This window comes from Nerophis lumbriciformis, linkage group LG32 (assembly GCF_033978685.3).
Source record: "Nerophis lumbriciformis linkage group LG32, RoL_Nlum_v2.1, whole genome shotgun sequence".
Lineage (NCBI taxonomy): Eukaryota > Metazoa > Chordata > Actinopteri > Syngnathiformes > Syngnathidae > Nerophis > Nerophis lumbriciformis.
In genome coordinates this window covers 18,756,465-18,779,719 of record NC_084579.2, presented here as the reverse complement: position 1 = coordinate 18,779,719, position 23,255 = coordinate 18,756,465, and the positions used below count along the sequence as shown (strand labels likewise).

Genomic DNA, 23,255 nt, shown 5'->3' with positions numbered 1-23,255 from the left:
ACCTCTTTCACCAATTTAACTGGGATAGACTCCAGCACACTTGTGACTACAAACAAAATAAGCGGTATAGCTTGGTATTGGTTATTATTTTTAAAACTGTACGTGGCCTCTGATTGACTGGCCATAAGTCCAGGGTGTATCCAGCTTATTTCACAAAGTCAACTGGGATAAGCTCCAGCATACATGTGACCCCAATACAGGATAAGATTGGGATAGATCATTGTTTGTAAAAACTGTATGTGGCCTCTGACTGACTGGCCAAAAGGGTGTATCCAGCCTCTTTCACAGTCAAGTGGTATATGCTCCAGCATACGTGTGACTCCATGCAGAATAGGCGGCATAGATTGTTTATAAAAACTGTATGAGGCCTCTGATTGACCTGCGTCAAGTCCAGGGTATACCCCACCTCTTTCACCAATTTAACTGGGATAGACTCCAGCACACTTGTGACAATAAACAAAATAAGCGGTATAGCTTGGTATTGGTTATTATTTTTAAAACTGTACGTGGCCTCTGATTGACTGGCCATAAGTCCAGGGTGTATCCAGCTTATTTCACAAAGTCAACTGGGATAAGCTCCAGCATACATGTGACCCCAATACAGGATAAGATTGGGATAGATCATTGTTTGTAAAAACTGTATGTGGCCTCTGACTGACTGGCCAAAAGGGTGTATCCAGCCTCTTTCACAGTCAAGTGGTATAGGCTCCAGCATACGTGTGACTCCATGCAGAATAGGCGGCATAGATTGTTTATAAAAACTGTATGAGGCCTCTGATTGACCGGCGACAAGTCCAGGGTATACCCCACCTCTTTCACCAATTTAACTGGGATAGACTCCAGCCCACTTGTGACTACAAACAAAATAAGCGGTATAACTTGGTATTGGTTATTATTTTTAAAACTGTATGTGGCCTCTGATTGACTGGCCACAAGTCCAGGGTGTATCCAGCTTATTTCACAAAGTCAAATGGGATAAGCTCCAGCATACATGTGACCCTAATACAGGATAAGATTGGGATAGATCATTGTTTGTAAACACTGTATGTGGCCTCTGACTGACTGACAGGCCAAAAGGGTGTATCCAGCCTCTTTCACAGTCAAGTGGTATAGGCTCCAGCATACGTGTGACTCCATGCAGAATAAGCGGCATAGATTGTTTATAAAAACTGTATGAGACCTCTGATTGACCGGCGACAAGTCCAGGGTATACCCCACCCCTTTCACCAATTTAACTGGGATAGACTCCAGCACACTTGTGACTACAAACAAAATAAGCGGTATAGCTTGGTATTGGTTATTATTTTTTAAACTGTATGTGGCCTCTGATTGACTGGCCACAAGTCCAGGGTGTATCCAGCTTATTTCACAAAGTCAACTGGGATAAGCATCAGCATACATGTGACCCCATACAGGATAAGTGGTACAGATGATTGTTTTTAAAAACTGTATGTTGCCTCTGATTGAACAGTGACAAATCCAGGATGTGTCCCGCCTATTTCACAAAGTCAACTGGGATAGGCTCCAGCACATGTGTGACACCGTACAAGATAAGCGGTATAGTTTGGTAATTATTATTATCATTTTTAAAACTACATGTGGCCACCGATTGACAGGCGACAAGTCCAGGGTGTATCCCGCTTATTTCACAAAGTCAACTGGGATAGACTCCAGCACATGTGTGACACGGTACAAGATAAGCGGTATAGTTGGGTAATTATTATTATTTTGAAAACTATACATGGCCTCTGATTGACAAGCGACAAGTCCAGGGTGTGTACCACCTATTTCACAAAGTCAAATGGCATAGGCTCCAGCACATGTGTGACACCGTACAAGATAAGCTGCATAGATTGGTAATTATTATTATTCTTAAAACTGTATGTGGCCTGCGATTGGCAGGCGACAAGACTAGGGTGTGTACCACCTATTTGACAAAGTAAACTGGGATAGGCTCCAGCACACTTGTGACCCCATACAGGATAAGCGGTATTCAAAACGAGTGAATGAATGGTTGATTGTATACAGAATATGTGCTCTGGTGACCAATCTAGGTTGTAGTCTGCCTGTCATCCTCAAGTCCACTGTGATAGGCTCGAGCACACTTGTGGCTACATACAGGATGGTAGTGAATGGATGATCTCTTCCAGGATAAGTCCAGAGTATCTCCTGTCTCTAGGCCAAAGTCAGCTAGGATAGTCTCCAGCATCTGGACTCTATAATAGGTAACTAAAACTACGAGAGGTGGACTACCCACTAGTCTTGTTGCCAGTTGATTGAACCACAGAGCACATATAGACAAACAACTATCTATCTGTACGGCTTAAGCTGTTTAGGTTCACTGATGAGCTGGAGCCTATACCAGCTGACCTTTAAAAAGAGGCCAACAACACCCCAGACTGCTTGAAGCAACATTGTCTTTAGTGTCAAAAGAGCAGTGAGGTTAACCTGAAAACGAGCCACCCACATTGTTCTCGCTACTGTTCACCTCATCTATGATCCTAAAAGTGTGGAAACCCCCAACTCTACTAATGCATTGGTTTTTTTTACCCATTTCTTACTCTCCCACCTCGATTTTAACATATTAAAAACTTATACATGGACAGAATACTTATGTATAAAATAATTATAGATAGGTAACCATAACTATATAACTTTAGGAAGTGCAGTGGAGTACTACAAACCCCGTTTCCATATGAGTTGGGAAATTGTGTTAGATGTAAATATAAACAGAATACAATTAATGCAAATCCTTTTCAACCCATATTCAATTGAATGCACTACAAAAAATTTGCAAAAAAGAATTAACTTAGAATTTCATGACTGCAACACGTGCCAAAGTAGTTGGGAAAGGGCATGTTCACCACTGTGTTACATGGCCTTTCCTTTTAACAACACTCAGTAAACGTTTGGGAACTGAGGAGACACATTTTTTAAGCTTCTCAGGTGGAATTCTTTCCCATTCTTGCTTGATGTACAGCTTAAGTTGTTCAACAGTCCGGGGGTCTCCGTTGTGGTATTTTAGGCTTCATAATGCGCCACACATTTTCAATGGGAGACAGGTCTGGACTACAGGCAGGCCAGTCTAGTACCCGCACTCTTTTACTATGAAGCCATGTTGATGTAATACGTGGCTTGGCATTGTCTTGCTGAAATAAGGAGGGGTGTCCATGGTAAAGTTGCTTGGATGGCAACATATGTTGCTCCAAAACCTGTATGTACCTTTCAGCAGTAATGGCGCCTTCACAGATGTGTAAGTTACCCATGTCTTGGGCACTAATACACCCCCATACCATCACAGATGCTGGCTTTTCAACTTTTGCGCCTATAACAATCCTGATGTTTTTTTTCCTCTTTGGTCCGGAGGACACGACGTCCACAGTTTCCAAAAACAATTTGAAATGTGGACTCGTCAGACCACAGAACACTTTTCCACTTTGTATCAGTCCATCTAGATGAGCTCAGGCCCAGCGAAGCCGACGGCGTTTCTGGGTGTTGTTGATAAACTGTTTTCGCCTTGCATAGGAGAGTTTTAACTTGCACTTACAGATGTAGCGACCAACTGCAGTTACTGACAGTGGGTTTCTGAAGTGTTCCTGAGCCCATGTGGTGATATCCTTTACACACTGATGTCGCTTGTTGATGCAGTACAGCCTGAGGGATCGAAGGTCACGGGCTTAGCTGCTTACGTGCAGTGATTTCTCCAGATTCTCTGAACCCTTTGATGATATTACGGACCGTAGATGGTGAAATCCCTAAATTCCTTGCAATAGCTGGTTGAGAAAGGTTTTTTTTAAACTGTTCAACAATTTGCTCACGCATTTGTTGACAAAGTGGTGACCCTCGCCCCATCCTTGTTTGTGAATGACTGAGCATTTCATGGAATCGACTTTTATACCCAATCATGGCACCCACCTGTTCCCAATTAGCCTGCACACCTGTGGGATGTTCCAAATAAGTGTTTGATGAGCATTTCTCAACTTTATCAGTATTTATTGCCACCTTTCCCAACTTCTTTGTCACGTGTTGCTGGCATCAAATTCTAAAGTTAATGATTTGCAAAAAAAAAAAAGTTTATCAGTTTGAACATCAAATATGTTGTCTTTGTAGCATATTCAACTGAATATGGGTTGAAAATGATTTGCAAATCATTGTGTTCCGTTTATATTTACATCTAACACAATTTCCCAACTCATATGGAAACGGGGTTTGTATAATACTTTGAGGAACATCAATGGGCTGAAAACACTGCTTCTACCCAGCAGGGAACATTCAATAGAAATACCGTATTTTTCGGACTATAAGTCGCAGTTTTTTTCATAGTTTATGAAAGTTGCATAATGTTTTTTTCCTTCTTTATTATGCATTTTCGGCAGATGCGACTTATACTCCGGTGCGACTTATACTCCGAAAAATTCGGTAGACCAAACAATATTGTATTATTAAAATGTGTTATAAACGCCTCTGTTCAACTTCAGCGCCCAAAAGGCGGCAATTACTTGTAGGGACACTTCCGTCTGTTGATCGGTTGACAGAGGGTCATGTGACACAACAAGAAAGGGTAGAGCATTTGTACGGTTTTACCGATAATGTTGCACAATATTTACAAAACTGTAGTTATCACCCTCTGAATGTTCTGAGCTCCTGTTTCCATGCATTGTGCTGCCTGAGTGAGATGTGTCATAGCAGCATCACGGTCCTTCTTTAGACACTCGTTGTCAGATTCTTGCATAGAGAGACTATGGACAACCCGGTTTCAAGTCATCTCCTCAATGATTATTTTGTGCAAGATAAGCAAGAATAGCGTACATACATATGGGAAATGTGGTATATTGCACTCCTAGTAAGAGTGAATTAATACACTTGCCTGACAAAACTTTGCTTCAAACTTGCACCCTTTCTGCATGTGTCAACCGATAATTTAAACTAAACTCATAAATATTGCAGTAAAAAGCAGCTTTAGTTCAGTGTTCAAGTCAATATGGTGATAATGAAAGCAGGAAGCCATACCTATGAAAAAGCACAGGCATACCGTATTTTTCGGAGTATAAGTCGCCCCGGAGTATAAGTCGCACCGGCCGAAAATGTATAATAAAGAAGGAAAAAAACATATAAAACGCATTTTTGGGGGAAATTTATTTGATAAAACCCAACACCAAGAATAGCCATTTGAAAGGCAATTTAAAATAAATAAAGAATAGTGAACAACAGGCTGAATAAGTGTACATTATATGAGGCATAAATAACCAACTGAGAACATGCCTGGTATGTTAACATAACATATTATGGTAAGAGTCATTCAAATAACTATAACATATAGAACATGCTATACGTTTACCAAACCATCTATCACTCCTAATCGCTAAATCCCATGAAATCTTATACGTCTAGTCTCTTACGTGAATGAGCTAAATAATATTATTTGATATTTTACAGTAATGTGATAATAATTTCACACATAAGTCGCTCCTGAGTATAAGTCGCACCCCCGGCCAAACTATGAAAAAAACTGTGACTTATAGTCTGAAATATACGAACTATCAGAGTACGCAAGGGGCCTAGATCTTACCATTAAAAGCAGATACGAGCAAAAAAATCTAACTATGCAATGGAGCAGATCCCTAAACATAAAAAAAATAAACGTTGTTGAGTTATATGAAGGGGGCAGCACGGTGATCCAGGGGTTAGTGCATGTGCCTCATAATACAAAAGTCCTGGGTTCAATCCCGGGCTCGGGATCTTTCTGTGTGGAGTTTGCATGTTCTCCCCGTGACTGCGTGGGTTCCCTGCGGGTACTTCTGCTTCCTCCCACCCCCAAAGACATCCACCCGGGGATAGGTTGATTGGCAACACTAAAATTGGCCCTAGTGTGTGAATGTGAGTGTGAATGTTGTCTGTCTATCTCTGTTGGCCCTTTGATGAGGTGGCGACTTGTCCAGGGTGTACCCTGCCTTCCGCCTGAATGCAGCTGAGATAGGCTCCAGCACCCCCCGCGACCCCGAAAGGGACAAGCGGTAGAAAATGGATGGATGGGGTTAAATGAAGGATGGAGTTCCCAGACATATCGAACTATTGTGCTCCAGATGTCATTCTACATGACAAAACAGACTTGGAAAAGCATGGCGGTCTACAACTTCTTTATGTGTGGTTAGGTCAAGGAAAATGGTATCAAGACTCTCCTGGATAAATATGCATAATTTTTGCTCGGGCAAGGTTGCATTTCATGATTCAACTTTGCGTCTAAGGTGCCATGTTTGTTGCTGTGTATGCGCCGTTTACGTGTTTTTCCCCGTCTTTATCAAAATATAACTATGGATGTCAACATTGTGTTGGTGCTGAAAGATTCATTTATGATTGTTTCCTTTGGTAAAAGCTTATTAACTGTTTTAGGCTTTGCTCACATTTGGTTTATTTTATGTAGACTCGCCGAGTTGGTGCTTTTCAAAACACTCGTAGCAAAAATGCTTTTTAAAAACTTCGAAACAAGATAAAATACCAATAATATCAAGATAATACATAATTGGGAAATACTAAATGTTAAAAGTATACCAAACAAACCTTTAACGAAGTGATCACTGTAAACTTGTTCGTTCTTTGACCGTGGAGTGCAGGCCACTTTTATCGTCGTCTTTCGTAAAATCTTGCACTCTTCCGCCCTTCTTGATTATCTCTCGAGGAATTGTGAAAAAACGTTTATCCTTTTTGCGATTTGAACGGTTTGTACAGCCTAAAACAGGGGTGTCAAACCACGGTCCGCGGGCCAAATAATAAAGTTCAATAAACAATTCGGCCGTGCAGAGTGTTTTCATATTGAATTTAAATACCCAGGGGTCTGACAGGTAGTAATTTGTCACCCTCTTGTGGACAATGTAAGAAACGCAGGTCAGTGATGTGTACTTTCTTGACCCCCTCATGCACAGCATTCACTCATATGACCCAATCCAAACAACCTTTCCTAGTCATGGTGCAGAAAAAAAATTTCAACCAGCACAAAAAGTTAACACACATGGTCACACATAACACAACCTGTTCACTGAACTTTGTGTATATTAAAAAAAACTGTCCCATCACAATAAAAAATGTGAACTTACACTCATTTAAATATATTGCAAGGCATGATGGGAAAAAAGCAAAACACTCTCTCCACACTTATCCATGTTTGACATTTAGCTGCTTGATATTTCTGATTGATTACAGAGCTTTAAAGAGGTCGTCTCGTCACACACACACACACACACACACACACACACACACATATGTATATATATACATATATATGCATATATATATATTTATATATATATATATATATATATATATATATATACAGTACAGGCCAAAAGTTTGGACACATCTTTTCCTCATTCAATGTGTTTTCTTTATTTTCATGACTATTTACATTGTAGATTGTCACTGAAGGCATCAAAACTATGAATGACCACATGTGGAGTTATGTATTTAACAAAAAAAGGTGAAATAACTGAAAACATGTTTTATATTCTAGTTTCTTCAAAATAGCAACCCTTTGCTCTGATTACTGTTTTGCACACTCTTGGCATTCTCTCGATGAGCTTCAAGCACACCTGTGAAGGGAACACCATTTCAGGTGACTACCTCTTGAAGCTCATTAAGAGAATGCCAAGAGTGTGCGAAAAAGTAAAAAAGTAATCAGAGCAAAGGGTGGCTATTTTGAAGAAACTAGAATATAAAACATGTTTTCAGTTATTCCACCTTTTTTTGTTAAGTACATAACTCCTCATGTGTTCATTCATAGTTTTGATCCCTTAAGTGACAATCTACAATGTAAATAGTCATGAAAATAAAGAAAAGACATTGAATGAGAAGATGTGTCCAAACTTTTGGCCTGTACAATATATATATATATATATAGTGTATATATATATATATGGCTACGTTGCATGCAGTTGGCCAAAACCCGTGGACCAATTTTTTTAGCCCAATGCAGCCTCCCAGTCAAAAAGTTTGGACACCCTTGGCCTAAAACAAAGCAAGCATAGGGCATTTTTCTTCAAGAAAGGCCAAATGGTGCCTAATACCCAATGAGAACAGACGCTGGCTTGACCACCACGCATATTTAATGAGCCAGACTTGACGCCATGTAAATCCAAGCAATAGCGCAGTGATTACAAACACTTTGTTGGAGGCAGACACCACGGTCCAAAACTATGAATAGAAGTATTTGTTCTGTTGTGTTTATGTTGCGGTGCGGATGTTCTCCCGAAATGTGTTTGTCATTCTTGTTTGGTGTGGGTTCACAGTGTGGCGCATATTTGTAACAGTGTTAAAGTTGTTTATACGGCCACCCTCAGTGTGACCTGTATGGCTGTTGACCAAGTATGCCTTGCATTCATTTGTGTGTGTGAAAAGCCGTAGATATTATGTGATTGGGCCGGCACGCAAAGGCAGTGCCTTTAAGGTTTATTGGCACTCTGTACTCCTCACTACGTCCGTCCGTGTTCACTGCGGCGTTTTAAAAAGTCATAAATTTTACTTTTTGAAACCGATACCGATAATTTTGAAACCGATACCAATAATTTCCGATATTACATTTTAAAGCATTTATCGGCCGATAATATCGGCAGTCCGATATTATCGAACATCCCTAATTGTTATATATGCTATTTTGAGGAAATAAAAGCATGTTTTATTGTATATTTCTAGAACTATATTTAGTTATTATTTTGGTGTGTTTTGTCAGGAAAACTAACGGACTTGCATGCCCAAGTCCTAGGTACCACACATGGCGCCTCTCGCTTAGTTGTCCATACGCTCATAGTGACTCAACGGCACCTCTGCTGGTGTCAGCCAAGTATTGCACACAATCAACAGATGACCTGAGTGTGTTCTTTGTTGTGTCGCCAGACAGGACAAGCTGAAGATCCACATGAGGAAGCACACGGGCGAGCGGCCGTACATCTGCCTGCACTGCAACTCCAAGTTTGTGCACAACTACGACCTGAAGAACCACCTGCGCATCCACACGGGCGTGCGTCCCTACCAGTGCGAGCACTGCTACAAGAGCTTCACGCGCTCCGACCACCTGCACCGACACATCAAGAGGCAGAGCTGCCGCATCTCCCGCCCGCGCCGGGGACGCAAGCCCGCCACCTGGAGGTCGGCGGCGCCGGCGGGCAACTTCCTGTGCCCGCCCGCCACTAACGTCACCACCGGCGGCGCGTTTAAGTCGGCGTACGAGGAAGGGAAGGGCCGGGGACTTCTGGGTTTGAACGGCGAGGAGGAGAAGGAAGGAGCGGAGAGGCAGCGAGGAGTGTTCGCCTTCGCCCTGGCGGGAGAAGACGTACTCACCAGATCGCCTTATTACGCGGCGACCTCTGACCCCTGGACGGTGAGACTGGAGCGGGCCCCGCCCATCCCTGAGTCGGCCACATGAAGAGCTTTCAAAAAGACAAGATCAGTGAACTTCATCGTACTTAATGCTAAAAAGAAGACTGTCAATGTTTACAAGGATGATCTTTTTTCAAGATGCGTTCATGTTCAGGAAATTTCGCCGCCTGTATTGGCATTTGAATGTAACACAGTTATTATGGAGGAATCAGGACTTTCTGGGTGAAAAAAATACACGTAATCAAGCAAAAAACAGAAACAAAACGAGCACTTCCACTGCACTATTGTACATAAACACAACATGTCTTATTTCCTTTGCAGTCATTAAACACTCTTGAATACAGCACTATGTCATACATGAACTATGTATGTGTCTGACTGACGCTTTCTGGGCTTTTTGGACGCTCGTCTTCTTTCTGCTGCCAACAATCACATTTATTTGACTTGAAAATTATATTTGTTATTTTCTTTTTCTTTTTTTTTGTGCTATTTATGCATATTTAAAATGATGAATGAGCCTTGGCTATATTTTGCAAATGTTTTATAAAGACTTTAAATGTTAAACTTTGGTGTTTTTTTGTGTAAGAGCTTTTTTAATGGTTTATATGCAATATTTTAGCTAGATATTTTTTTTAGATGGAGATTACATTGACAAACCGCATATAGATTAAAATGAAATATTTATAATTTAACAACACATTTTATTATATTATTTAATATCTATAGATTAGATTTTTTTATTTTGTAACATTACAAAAGTTTTTTTATTTGTATTTTCGGATTGATACTTTTTATATTCATACTGAAATAATTAATAAGTATGGGACCAAATTTTATACCATTCGAATTTGGTGAGTTCTACTACTATTATTTAAATTTGTATCATATATATATATATATATATATATATATATATATATATATATATATATATATATATTTACACACACATATATATATATGTATATATATGTACAGTATATACATATATTCCGTATATATACGGGATATACATATATACAGTGTATAGAGAGAGAGAGAGAGAGAGAGAGAGAGAGAGAGAGAGAGAGAGAGAGAGTTTATTTTTTTACCTAAGATTTCATCGATCAATAAACTTGAAATAGTGAGTAATCATTACACCTAATATATTTTTTTCGATATGTATATTTATATTATCGATATACTGTGTACTGTTTTTTATTTTTACTTATAGCAGGTTTAACGGAGATGGATAAAAACACACATAATTAATATGTTGTTTATTTTATATATATATATAGAGAGAGAGAGAGAGAGAGAGAGAGAGAGAGAGAGAGAGAGAGAGAGAGAGAGAGAGAGAGAGAGAGAGAGAGAGAGAGAGAGAGAGAGAGAGAGAGAGAGAGAGAGAGAGAGAGAGGCGTTTTTATATGTATTGATTATTATTAATAGTATTCTATACTACTAGTATTTTTTTGTTGTTGTACTATTTGTACTGTAGGCATTCGTTTCAACCTACAGCAGGTTCAAGGACTATTTTTATTACACGCCATTGTTTTATTATTTAATATACAAAAATATACTGTTATTAGTTTTAGTAGTATATTATTTGTAAAACGGTTTGCCTTGTTTCATAATACTTTTATTTCGTTATAATGATATTTTTAACTTAGGTTTGAAATAATACAATCATATACCTTATAAAGTTATAGGTGTATTGTTACCATGTTAATGTGGTTCGCCTTCCCTCCAGCGGCCAGAACGTGGAACTGCAACCAAAACTTGACTTTACCGCTTTTGGTGTAATGCGCCTTCGTCCCGCTTGGAGACGCCAGAGAGTTACATAGTGAATAATCCTGTGTAATTCAAAGTTCTACAATGACATGATTGACATATGAAGTAAGGCTTGACTCTTTAACGATTATATTAACATGTATTCATTTAAATGTTGCAACATACGGATGTCAATCAAAAGTCTTTTGTTTAGAATATGAATGTCCTCATGCAGCTAACAGAGCGTGGTGGACAGAAGGTCAAATTTAAAGCAGCATTGTTCTGCAAAACTTCCTAGGAGGATGTGCATGAGCATAACATGCAACTGCACACGCTGTGTCTCACACACACACACACACACACACACACACACACACACACACACACGCACACACGCACACACGCACACATATAGGGACTATTACGAGAGCATCTTTGTGTTGGACAAAAAGTGACAACGCGGGGAACCCGAGAGAGGTCAGGAAGTCCCAACTCAAGAGGGTCGGCATGCAGGAAACCGACATCCACTAACATTGATGGTCGCTCACTAAATTTAAAGACTAAAATAAACTTGTGCACCAAATTCACATGTGTTGCTTCACCGCTGGAAGGTCGCTTAGCAACCACCAAAATAAACAACACCCTTTCAAGCCAGGAAATGACATCGCTGACAAGAAAATGGCGACAGATGATATTTGTTATGCCAAGTCTGGCTGCAAATGGCAAAAATCAAGCATCTTTTTTTAATTAAGCCCCCAATTAGTCGCACACTTGAATAATTACATACATCAAGAAGACGCCATTCTGCTTGGACTGATATGACCATGTGACAGTGTGGTTTTTAGCATGTAATGTTATAAATTCATCATACATACTGTAGTACATAGAAATATTAAAAAAAATTCTAAATAAAAGTGAATGAACTATGCACTTTCTGCAGTTGAGTAAACACACACACACACACACACACACACACACACACACACACACGCACACACACACACACGCTATGAGGACGTCATCATTATGGTTTTCTTTGCTCAGTGTGTGTGTGTGTGTGTGTGTGTGTGTGTGTGTGTGTGTGTTCTTGTGTTTGTATACTTCTTGAGGAAAAGTACCTTCCATATGAGGACCGGTGATCAAGTTAGGACCGAAATCATGGTCCCAATACGGAAAGCCATTGCATCTAATAGAGAGCCAACTACTAGAGTCCGTGAACATTGCTCCAAAGTCAGGATTTTTTTGTTGATTTAATGTGCAGCATAAAAAAGTAAACATTGACAGGTGCAAAGGCAGCAATATATGATAAAACAAGAAGGCAGCTAAAGCTTCCCTATTCATTCGCAAAAAATCCCGCCAGGTGAACAGCTGATTTTATGACTTCTGGTGCTGACGTAAGACAACCCGCGTACCATATGTGACGGTAGGATGAACAAATACACGACGGTACTGAGTCTATAGTGGCCATTAACAGTTAGCTTTTACAGCTGTGTTGCCCAAAGTGCGGCACAGGGGCCATCTGTGGTCCGTGACTCGTTTGTCATCGGCCTTAAGCACATTACAAAAAACAAAAAATAGAGATCTCTTTTGCACCCCTGGTGGTGAAATCTATCAAAATAAGAGTGGTACCAAAAAGGAAGGATTTTTCAAATTGACTGTGTGTCGATTTTAAAAGTGCTCACCCTCTGGTCAACATATGAAATAACAAGTGTGTGTAAAAATTTGAAGTGCTCCCCCTCTGGCCAACATATGTAATAACTAGTGTGTGTAAGAAATTGTAATGTGCCCCCTTTGGCCAAAATTAATAAAAATGAATAAATAAATATGTATATAGAGACATACTGTAATAACTTGAAGTAAATAATGAAGATTAAAAAACAATTACAAACAAAACATTTAATTAACTAAAAGCAGTCTTTTTCTCACAATGTGTCGACTTTTTTCTTATAAAACTGGGAACATGCATCCATCCATTTACTACCACTTGTCCCTTTCGGGTTCGCGGGGGTTGCTGGAGCCTATGTCAGCTGAATTCAGGCAGAAGGGGGTACACCCTGGACAAGTCGCCACCTCATCACAGGGCCAACACAGATAGACAGACAACATTCACACTCACATTCACACACTAGGGACCATTTAGTGTTGCCAATCAACCTATCCTCAGGTGCATGTTTTTGGAGGTGGGAGGAAGCCGTAGTACCCGGAGGGAACCCACGCAGTCACGGGGAGAACATGCAAACTCATATTCTTTGTTTCTGTAATATTGCAATATTTTCTCCTAAAATTATTACTTTTTTATGTAAAATTATTACTTTTTAATGCAAAATGGTAACATTTGTCATAAAAAACTTTTATCACAATATTGCCAATTTTTGTTGTTGTTCTTACAGTTCTTGTAAATTATGACTTTTGTCATAATTCAGATTGTTATTATAATATTTCCAACATTTCAAAGTTTTCTTCCAAAATTGTGACTTCTGTCGAGCAAAATTATGACTCTTTTCATAAAATTGCCAAATTTCTAAGCGTTTCTTGTAAAATTGCGACTGTTATTGAGTAAAATTCCAACTTTTATCATGATATTGCACAAATGTTCCGTTTTTCTTGTAAAATTTGGACTTGAGAGGTAGGCATTTTTCGGAGGTCTCAAGAAGGTAACAATTACAAAAATGCGTGTGTGCATGTGTGTGTGCGTGCGTGTGTGTGTGTGTGTGGATGTGTGCGTGTGTGTGTCCATGAGGCACCAGTCGTACAGCGACTGCTAAAATATGCATACAGTTAAGAGAAGGCCCTAACATGGCTGTCAAAGGTTAAGTAGTCCCATCAGTCCCATTAAAGAGACTGAGCGTCCTTTCTAATATTTTGGTCATCCTATGACGTCACGTGACACGACAGGGACAAAATATTAGGAGCATCTCTCCGTATGATTCCCTGCAAACTACAATCGCAAACGTAAAGTTGCACTGATTATTATCATTTACTCGGAAAGATGGCCATTTATTCACGCAAGTCAGCTTTATTTCCACCTATTTTCAAGGGTCGAGAATAAGCTGGAGCCTATACAAGCTGACGTGGGTCACCAGGGCAAATATAAACAAACAACCAATCGCACTCACTTTTTCTAAACAATATTGTGTTGTTTACGTTATTATTATACACGCCGTCTATCTATATGGGCCATGTGGCGAAGGGTTATAGCACCCCCTGTTGCTTTGGCATGCACATGGCAGCCTGGGATTTTTTAATGGACTAAAAAAAACAACGTAGGACTCAAACAGATGAAGATGTCTGTTAGCTTCATGTTGGCTTGCTAAACTCGCTCTCGGCATGCACCTGATCCTTGTCCACATTGACGTTTAATCACATTAGAATCATTTCCATCCCCCTTGCTCTGCATCTTAGTCATTTCCGGGCTAACTAAAGAGCAACTTTATTGATTGCAGGAAGTGAAGACTGTCTTGGAGGAGCCTTCAATGTATTGTGTTTTGGTTCATTAGCTGTATTAAAATTATCATAGTTCTTGTGTTTACATTTTAGATATAATTTTAGATTAAAGATACAGTAAGGAATAATTGTTCTTTTTTAAATTTTCTTTAAACACCCATGTTCCCCCTACAGATGAGAGTTTTAACCCTTTGACAAGTGGTAAACTAATAATGCTAAAGTAACTTCTTATAACATCAGATATGAACACTTCTGTAGTTTTTAGTGCAAAAACACTAAATAGATACGTGTCCTGGCTGGTCCACCAATAAAACTGCTTATCTAGGTCGCCAAGGCAACACCATGTTGCAGGTTATGTTATTATGTGTGTATAGATGATATATTGCACAAGGTATGACTTCAACCGTTCAAGGTGTTTGATAGTAAAGGATGAAAAAAAGGGAAGAGGAACTTAACCTGCTGTCATGTCAACGCGCTCCAGGTGAACTTTGACCTTCTCGCCTGCCTCCAGTGTCAAAGATGAGTGGCGTCTGACGGCGACTGCTGGACGTCCATACAACGAGCTCTAATGGGTCTGAGGAAAAAAAACGCAGTCAAGCCTGCTGATAAGTGGACAGAAAAACACACACACACACACACACACACACACACACACACACACACACACACGTGCACACACACATAAACTGTCTGCCGTTGCACTCAACAAGAAGAAAAGCAAACAGCTACCTACTGTAATGCTACTGAAGACAACGACCTATCAGCAAAATGCTACACAGGTTATTTTGTTTTGTTATAGTACAGTAATATATATATATATATATATACACAGTATATACATATATTCTGTATATATACGGGATATACATGTATACAGTGTATATATGTACATATATAGAGAGAGAGTATACATATACCTACATATATGTATATATCTAAATATTAATATATATATATATATATATATATATATATATATATATATATATATATATATATATATATACAAATACATATATACAGTATATATGTCAATCAATCAATCAATGTTTATTTATATAGCCCTAAATCACAAGTGTCTCAAAGGGCTGCACAAGCCACAACGACATCCTCGGTACAGAGCCCACATAAGGGCAAGGAAAAACTCACCCCAGTGGGACGTCGATGTGAATGACTATGAGAAACCTTGGAGAGGACCGCATATGTGGGTAACCCCCCCCTCTAGGGGAGACCGAATGCAATGGATGTCGAGTGGGTCCGACATAATATTGTGAAAGTCCAGTCCATAGTGGATCCAACGTAATAGTAAGAGTCCAGTCCATAGTGGGGTCAGCAGGACACCATCCCGAGCAGAGACAAGTCAGCAGCGCAGAGATGTTCCCAACCGATGCACAAGCGAGCGGTCCACCCCGGGTCCCGACTCTGGACAGCCAGCACTTCATCCATGGCCACCGGACCTGTGTCACCCCCCCTCCACAAGGGAGAGGGGAGCAGAGGAGAAAAGAAAAGAAACGGCAGATCAACTGGTCTAAAAGGGGGGTCTATTTAAAGGCTAGAGTATACAAATGAGTTTTAAGATGGGACTTAAATGCTTCTACTGAGGTAGCATCTCTAATTGTTACCGGGAGGGCATTCCATAGTACTGGAGCCCGAATAGAAAACGCTCTATAGCCTGCAGACTTTTTTTGGGCTCTGGGAATCACTAATAAGCCGGAGTTTTTTGAACGCAGATTTCTTGCCGGGACATATGGTACAATACAATCGACAAGGTAGGCTGGAGCTAGACCGTGTAGTATTTTATACGTAAGTAGTAAAACCTTAAAGTCACATCTTAAGTGCACAGGAAGCCAGTATTGGCGTAACATGATCAAACTTTCTTGTTCTTGACAAAAGTCTAGCAGCCGCATTTTGTACCAACTGAAATCTTTTAATGCTAGACATAGGGAGACCCCAAAATAATACGTTACAGTAGTCGAGACGAGACTTAACGAACGCATGAATAATGATCTCAGCGTCGCTAGCGGATAAAATAGAACGAATTTTAGCGATATTACGGAGATGAAAGAAAGCCGTTTTAGTAACACTCTTAATGTGTGACTCAAAGGAGAGAGTTGGGTCGAAGATAATACCCAGATTCTTTATTGAGTCGCCTTGTGTAATTGTTTGGTTGTCAAATGTTAAGGTGGTATTATTAAATAAATGTCGGTGTTTAGCAAGACCGATAATCAGCATTTCCGTTTTCTTGGCGTTGAGTTGCAAGAAGTTAGCGGACATCCATTGTTTAATGTCATTAAGACACGCCTTCAGCTGACTACAATCCGGCGTGTTGGTCAGCTTTAGGGGCATGTAGAGTTGGCTGTCATCAGCATAACAGTGAAAGCTGTTGTATATGTATACAGTAGTACATAGTTACATACACAATATACAGTACATGCAGACACTTATTTTTTCACAGGCATTTACTCAGGAGTGCGTGTCAGAGGTATAAAGGACTATTATGGCCGCACACTGTAATATAGCCATAAATAAGTCGTAAAGTTGTAATGTTCCGTTTTTGCTTAAAAGAAGTGTTATGAAGACAAGGTTGAAATCCAATCCAATCCAATCCACTTTATTTATATAGCACATTTAAACAACAAAAATGTTTCCAAAGTGCTGCACAACAATATTAAAAACAATATTCAAATATTATCCTTAGCTCCACCAATGACTGAATAAAAACAAAAAATAAATAAATATAAAACCAATATAAAAATAAATATGATTAAAAACGATTTTAAAGGGTAAAACCAATTAAAACAGTAAATAGAAATCAAAATTTATAAAAAAAACACAGCGGACAACAGAGGACCACACAACTCACGTAATGTTAAAAGCCAAAGAATAAAAGTGGGTCTTAAGACGAGACTTAAAACACTCCACTGTGGGAGCAGTTCGAACATGGAGGGGCAGAGTGTTCCAGAGCTTAGGGCGGACCACAGAGCAGGCCCTCTCTGGAGCTGGCTCTCAGACCTCAGAGCGCGCACAAGAGTGTAAATTTGGATGAGGTCCGAGATATAATGAGGTGCCAGTCCATTTAAAGCTTTAAAAACAAACAGCAAGGTTTTAAAATCAATTCTAAAATGAACAGGGAACCAGTGCAAACTCTGAAGAATTGGGGTTATATGCTCGCGTTTCCTGAAATGTATTTTACTAGAAGAAAAAAATTAAACTATGTAAAATAAGTCGCAAAGTTTAAATGTTACGGTTTCACGTAAAAAGTATAAATGTTATAAAGATTAAGTTAAAATTTATTTTACTAAAAAGACAAAAACTAACAAAAAAAAACCATTACGGTTACGTTTTTGCGTAAAAATGAAATGTTATGAAAATAAAATAAACTGTTATGAGACCAAGATAAATGTATAATGTTGCGGGGGGAAAAAAAGTTGTAATACATAAAACTAGAGTTTTCTGTTTTCGTATAAAAGTTGAAGTGTTGGTGAAGATAGAGTTGAAATGTGTTTTACTGGAAAACAATGTCAAAATGTTCGAAAATCAATCGGAAAGTTTCAATGTTACGGAGTCATGTAAAAGTACAAATGATAATAAAGTTGAAATGTATTCTACTAGACAAAAAATTTAGACTATGAGAAAATAAATCGCAAAGTTTAAATGCTGCGGTTTCACGTAAAAGTAGAAATGTTATGAAGATAAAGTGTCAAGACTTGGTCCTTGGGTTTAGTTTTTCCAGAAGGCAACGGAAAGTTGGCTCGGGCGAGACAGGAATGTAAGTACATGATTGTTTATTACTATCAAAAAAAGTACAAACGAAAAGCGCGCACAGTGGCGGAGAACAAACTATGAAACCAAAAGACTATAGCATTAATAAACAAAGACTTACTTGGCTTGGACTAAAGTAGCAGCATGAAAGATGGACATGAAAACAAGTGTCAGGAATGTGCAGAGCATAAATGTGGGATGTCGCCAGGAAGACAAACTGAAAACAATGAACTTAAATACTACAGACATGATTAACGAAAACAGGTGCGTGACTCAAAACGTGAAACAGGTGCGTGACGTGACAGGTGAAAACTAATGGGTTGCTATGGTGACAAAAAAGAGTGCACAATGAGTCCAAACGTGGAACAGGTGAAACTAATGGGTAACCATGGAAACAAGACAAGGGAGTGAAAAGCCAGAAACTAAAGAGTCCAATATCTAAACAAAACAAAACATGACTAATACAAAACATGGTCATACAGACATGACATAAAGTTGAAATGTATTTTACAAGAAAAAAACAGATAACACTAGGATAAACGATAGTTATAGTCACACACACACTAGGTGTGGTGAAATTAACCTCTGCATTTGACCCATCACGCTTGTTCCACCCGCTAGGAGGTGAGGGGAGCAGTGAGAAGCAGTGGTGGCCGCGCTCGGGAATCATTTGACTTAGACTTAGACTTCCTTTTATTGACATTCAAATGTGAACTTTACAGTACAGATAAGAACGACATTTTGTTGCATTAGCTCATTGTAGTGCAGGATAAAAGAGCAATAAGGTGCAGATATAAATAAATACATTACTGTACAGATAAATATATTGCACTTTTGCATATGCATCCACGTTTATGGATGTATGTTATATTGTCTTTATATTCCAGCGAGTTCATCCGTTTTTGGGGGGAATTGAGGGGATTATTATGATGCGATTTGGTGATTTAACCCCCAATTCCAACCCTTGATGCTGAGTGCCAAGCAGGGAGGTAATGGGTCCTATTTTTTATAGTCTTTGGTATGACTCGACCTGTAAAGTTGGAAAATACGTTTTTGTGTAAAAATTGTAAAGTTGTGAATTGAAATGTGTTTCACTTGAAAAAACAAAACATGATAAATAAATCACAAGTTGTAGATACGTTTGCGCGTAAAAATTGGAATGCCTTGGGGTTCAAGTTGAAATGTTTCGAGGCAAAATTTTGACTTAAAAAAAAAATGGTGGCTTATCAAGTCATAACATTATATGAGACTATAACTGTACTTTGCTCTCAAAATATTTGTAAAGTTACACAATCGACTTGTAAACTTGTACTGTTATAAGAATAAAATTGTAATATTACAAAAAAAGAGTCGCAATGTAACAAGAATCAGAATGTTACGAAAATACAATCGTATCAGCAGATGTACGTAATCACCAGATTTGAGGATTCAGTTGTTTCATTTTGTAGAAAAAAAAGAAGATAACAGACACAAAACTATAGTCTTGGGATGTGCCAATGAAAATGTCATGTCACGGTTGTTGTGACCAAAACTATCACGGTTATGCATTTTAGTCACTGTACTGTATTGTGGTGTGCTGAAAAAGTACTTATACACACACTGAAACATTTAGATTTTTTAAATAACCACAATAAATAGACCTACTGTTAGAAAGCTGACTATTTTGCATGTTTTGTGTTTCTTTTCCTTTTCTGATAAGAGCTTTCTAGCTTAGTTGCCCAGACAACTGTCATGGTATGGGTCGCAGCATACTGCGGGGTTGTTCACCCTGGATGCAGAGGGACAACTCCGGACGACAGCGTGAAGGTAGGATATGATTTAATCTTCGCAAATCATAACACATACCAAAAAACAGGAAGCAAACCAAAGGTCGCACGTGAAGCTAAAGTACATACTTAGCACAGGACTCAAGAACATAGAAAGAAGACATGAACCTACGTGCCTGTTGCTTGCAGCAAACAATGAAGCCAGACTGAGCGTGGTGAGAAAGGTGAATAAATATCTCTCTGATTAGTGGTTGACAGCAGCTGAGCGTGGGACCACTAACCAGAGGCTGGTGAACCCAATTAATCCCCATGGTGACCAAAATAAACCCAGGAGTGCACAAAACAGGAACTTAGGGAGTCCAAAACTAACAGAACATAACAAAAACATGATCCGGACCGCGGATCATGACAACAGCAATGTGTTCATAGAAGTTTAGATTGAGGTGTGCCGTTTCTTAAAGGGGAACATTATCACAATTTCAGAAGGGTTAAAACCATTAAAAATCAGTTCCCAGTTTTTTCAAAATTTTACCCATCACGCAATATCCCTAAAAAAGCTTCAAAGTGCCTGATTTTAACCATCGTTATATACACCTGTCCATTTTCCTGTGACGTCACATAGTGATGCCAACTCAAACAAACATGGCGCATAGAACAGCAAGCTATGGCGACATTAGCTCGGATTCAGACTCGGATTTCAGCGGCTTAAGCGATTCAACAGATTACGCATGTATTGAAACGGATGGTTGTAGTGTGGAGGCAGGTAGCAAAAACGAAATTGAAGAAGAAACTGAAGCTATTGAGCCATATCGGTTTGAACCGTATGCAAGCGAAACCGACGAAAACGACACGACAGCCAGCGACACGGGAGAAAGCGAGGACGAATTCGGCGATCGCCTTCTAACCAACGATTGGTATGTGTTTGTTTGGCATTAAAGGAAACTAACAACTATGAACTAGGTTTACAGCATATGAAATACATTTGGCAACAACATGCACTTTGAGAGTGCAGACAGCCCAATTTTCATCAATTAATATATTCTGTAGACATACCCTCATCCCCTCTCTTTTCCTGAAAGCTGATCTGTCCAGTTTTGGAGTTGATGTCAACAGGCCAGGGAAGCAAGGGTCGATTTTCTTCTCTTGATCATCTTCAGTGGCATAAGGGACGGTGTGAGCCAAGACATCCAGGGGGTTTAGCTCGCTCGTCTGCGGGAACAAACTGCCGCCATTGCTTGCCGTGCTACCGAGGTCCTTTGTCCCTGAATTGCTCACACACTCCGGCAGATTCAATGGGTTTCTGGCGGCAGATTTCTTTGACTTTATCGTTGGAAATGCATCTGCTTTGAGTGTCGCAGGATATCCACACATTCTTGCCATCTCTGTCGTAGCATAGCTTTCGTCGGTAAAGTGTGCGGAACAAACGTCCAATTTCTTGCCACTTTCGCATCTTTCAGCCACTGGTGCAACTTGAATCCGTCCCTGTTCGTGTTGTTACACCCTCCGACAACACACCGACGAGGCATGATGTCTCCAAGGTACGGAAAACAGTCGAAAAAACGGAAAATAACAGAGCTGATTTGACTCGGTGTTTGAGAAAATGGCGGATTGCTTCTCGATGTGACGTCACGTTGTGACGTCATAGCTCCGAGAGCGAATAATAGAAAGGTGTTTAATTCGCCAAAATTCACCCATTTAGAGTTCGGAAATCGGTTAAAAAAATATATGGTCTTTTTTCTGCAACATCAAGGTATATATTGACGCTTACATAGGTCTGGTGATAATGTTCCCCTTTAATGGGGAAAGCCGTTAATGTCTCCTGTGTTCATGTTAGCATTTAAGCTAGTACGTCCTTGAGTTTATCAAAGTGCTGTAATCAATCACGATTTTTTGATGATTTTCATTTTTAACGGTAATACTGACCGTCACGGTTATCATTAATATTGTTTATCGTTAAATTACTAAGCGGTAGAAAATGGATGGATGGATGGATAGGAAACACTGCATTTAAAAATGAGTGTTCACACCTTGGAGAGCTGTTGCACCAGGTGGATTGACATGAATCATGGCTCCAACACGACAGATGTCAACTGAAACAAAGGAGAGGATGATCAAACTTTCTCAAGGAGGTAAATCATCGCGAAATGTTGCAAAAGATGTTGATTGTTCACAGTCAACTGTGTCTAAAATAGTGGTTCTTAACCTCGTTGGAGGTACCGAACCCCAGCAGTTTCATATGTGCATTCACCGAACCCTTCTTTAGTGAAAAATAAAATGTTTTTTCAAAATTCAAGAAAAAGTTATGTTTTTTTACTGGTGCACTAAATGAACCCTGCATGAACATCACCTTGTTCAAAGAACAAAACCAACACAGTGCATAAACTCACAACAAATTACACACCTTACACACATTACCATGAATTGATTGACGTGGACCCCGACTTAAACAAGTTGAAAAACTTATTGGGGTGTTACCATTTAGTGGTTAATTGCACAGAATATGTACTGTACTGTGTAAACTGTACTGTTCCATATAATGTATTCTCTTCCTTTGCAATCTGCTAGTAAAAGTTTCAATCGATCAATCAAAAAACCTGCAAATCAGATGGAAAATTAGAGGGAAGATTGTTTGGGGGTATCCATAATACACTGATAGGGAGAAGTTTTTATTTACGCGATAAGTCGGATGTGTCTTTACCTCGGTGGCGGAGGCTGCGCAGAACCCCTGAGGCCGACTCACCAAACCCGTAGGGTTCCATCGAACCCAGGTTAAGAACCACTGCTCTAAAATCTGGACCAAGTACCTTTGAGACTGTGTGACAAGGGGTGGCACTTTCGTGACTTCTGCTGTGCTTTTTTTTAAACTTCTGGATCTGCCTCCAGGGAGCCTTTTGGCCATGGAGACCAGCTGCTGGGTCTCTGCCACACCAGAGTCCGGTTGGAGAGACTGGAGGCGATGCGGAGCTGGCGTTGAGCGCTGGGACGGACAAGCTGCACAGGGTCTTGGCTGAATGAGCAGGTATCTGACACCTCGGTCTCTTTAGACGCATGCTCGCTCATCCATGCGGACTGGACAATTTGCTGATAGTTGGCCGGCTCTCTTGGTTGCTTTGTTGGGTCTGCTCCTGTCTCTGGCCATGCTCCCCCCAACCCAGCAGAAGATGGCGT

The 23,255-nt window shown here is 39.7% G+C and overlaps 1 protein-coding gene across 2 annotated transcripts in view; it reads left to right on the top strand.

Annotated features, from left to right (window-relative positions):
* zbtb7c (zinc finger and BTB domain containing 7C) overlaps window positions 1-9,884 on the top strand; it is a 56,797-nt gene extending 46,913 nt beyond the window's left edge. For both annotated transcript variants that reach the window (XM_061927248.2, XM_061927247.1), the window contains exon 4: window positions 8,884-9,884. In XM_061927248.2, the coding sequence (XP_061783232.1) occupies window positions 8,884-9,412 (529 nt within the window). In that variant the 3' untranslated portion in view covers window positions 9,413-9,884. The remainder of the gene's footprint in view (window positions 1-8,883) is intronic.
* The last annotated feature ends 13,371 nt before the right edge of the window (window positions 9,885-23,255 follow it).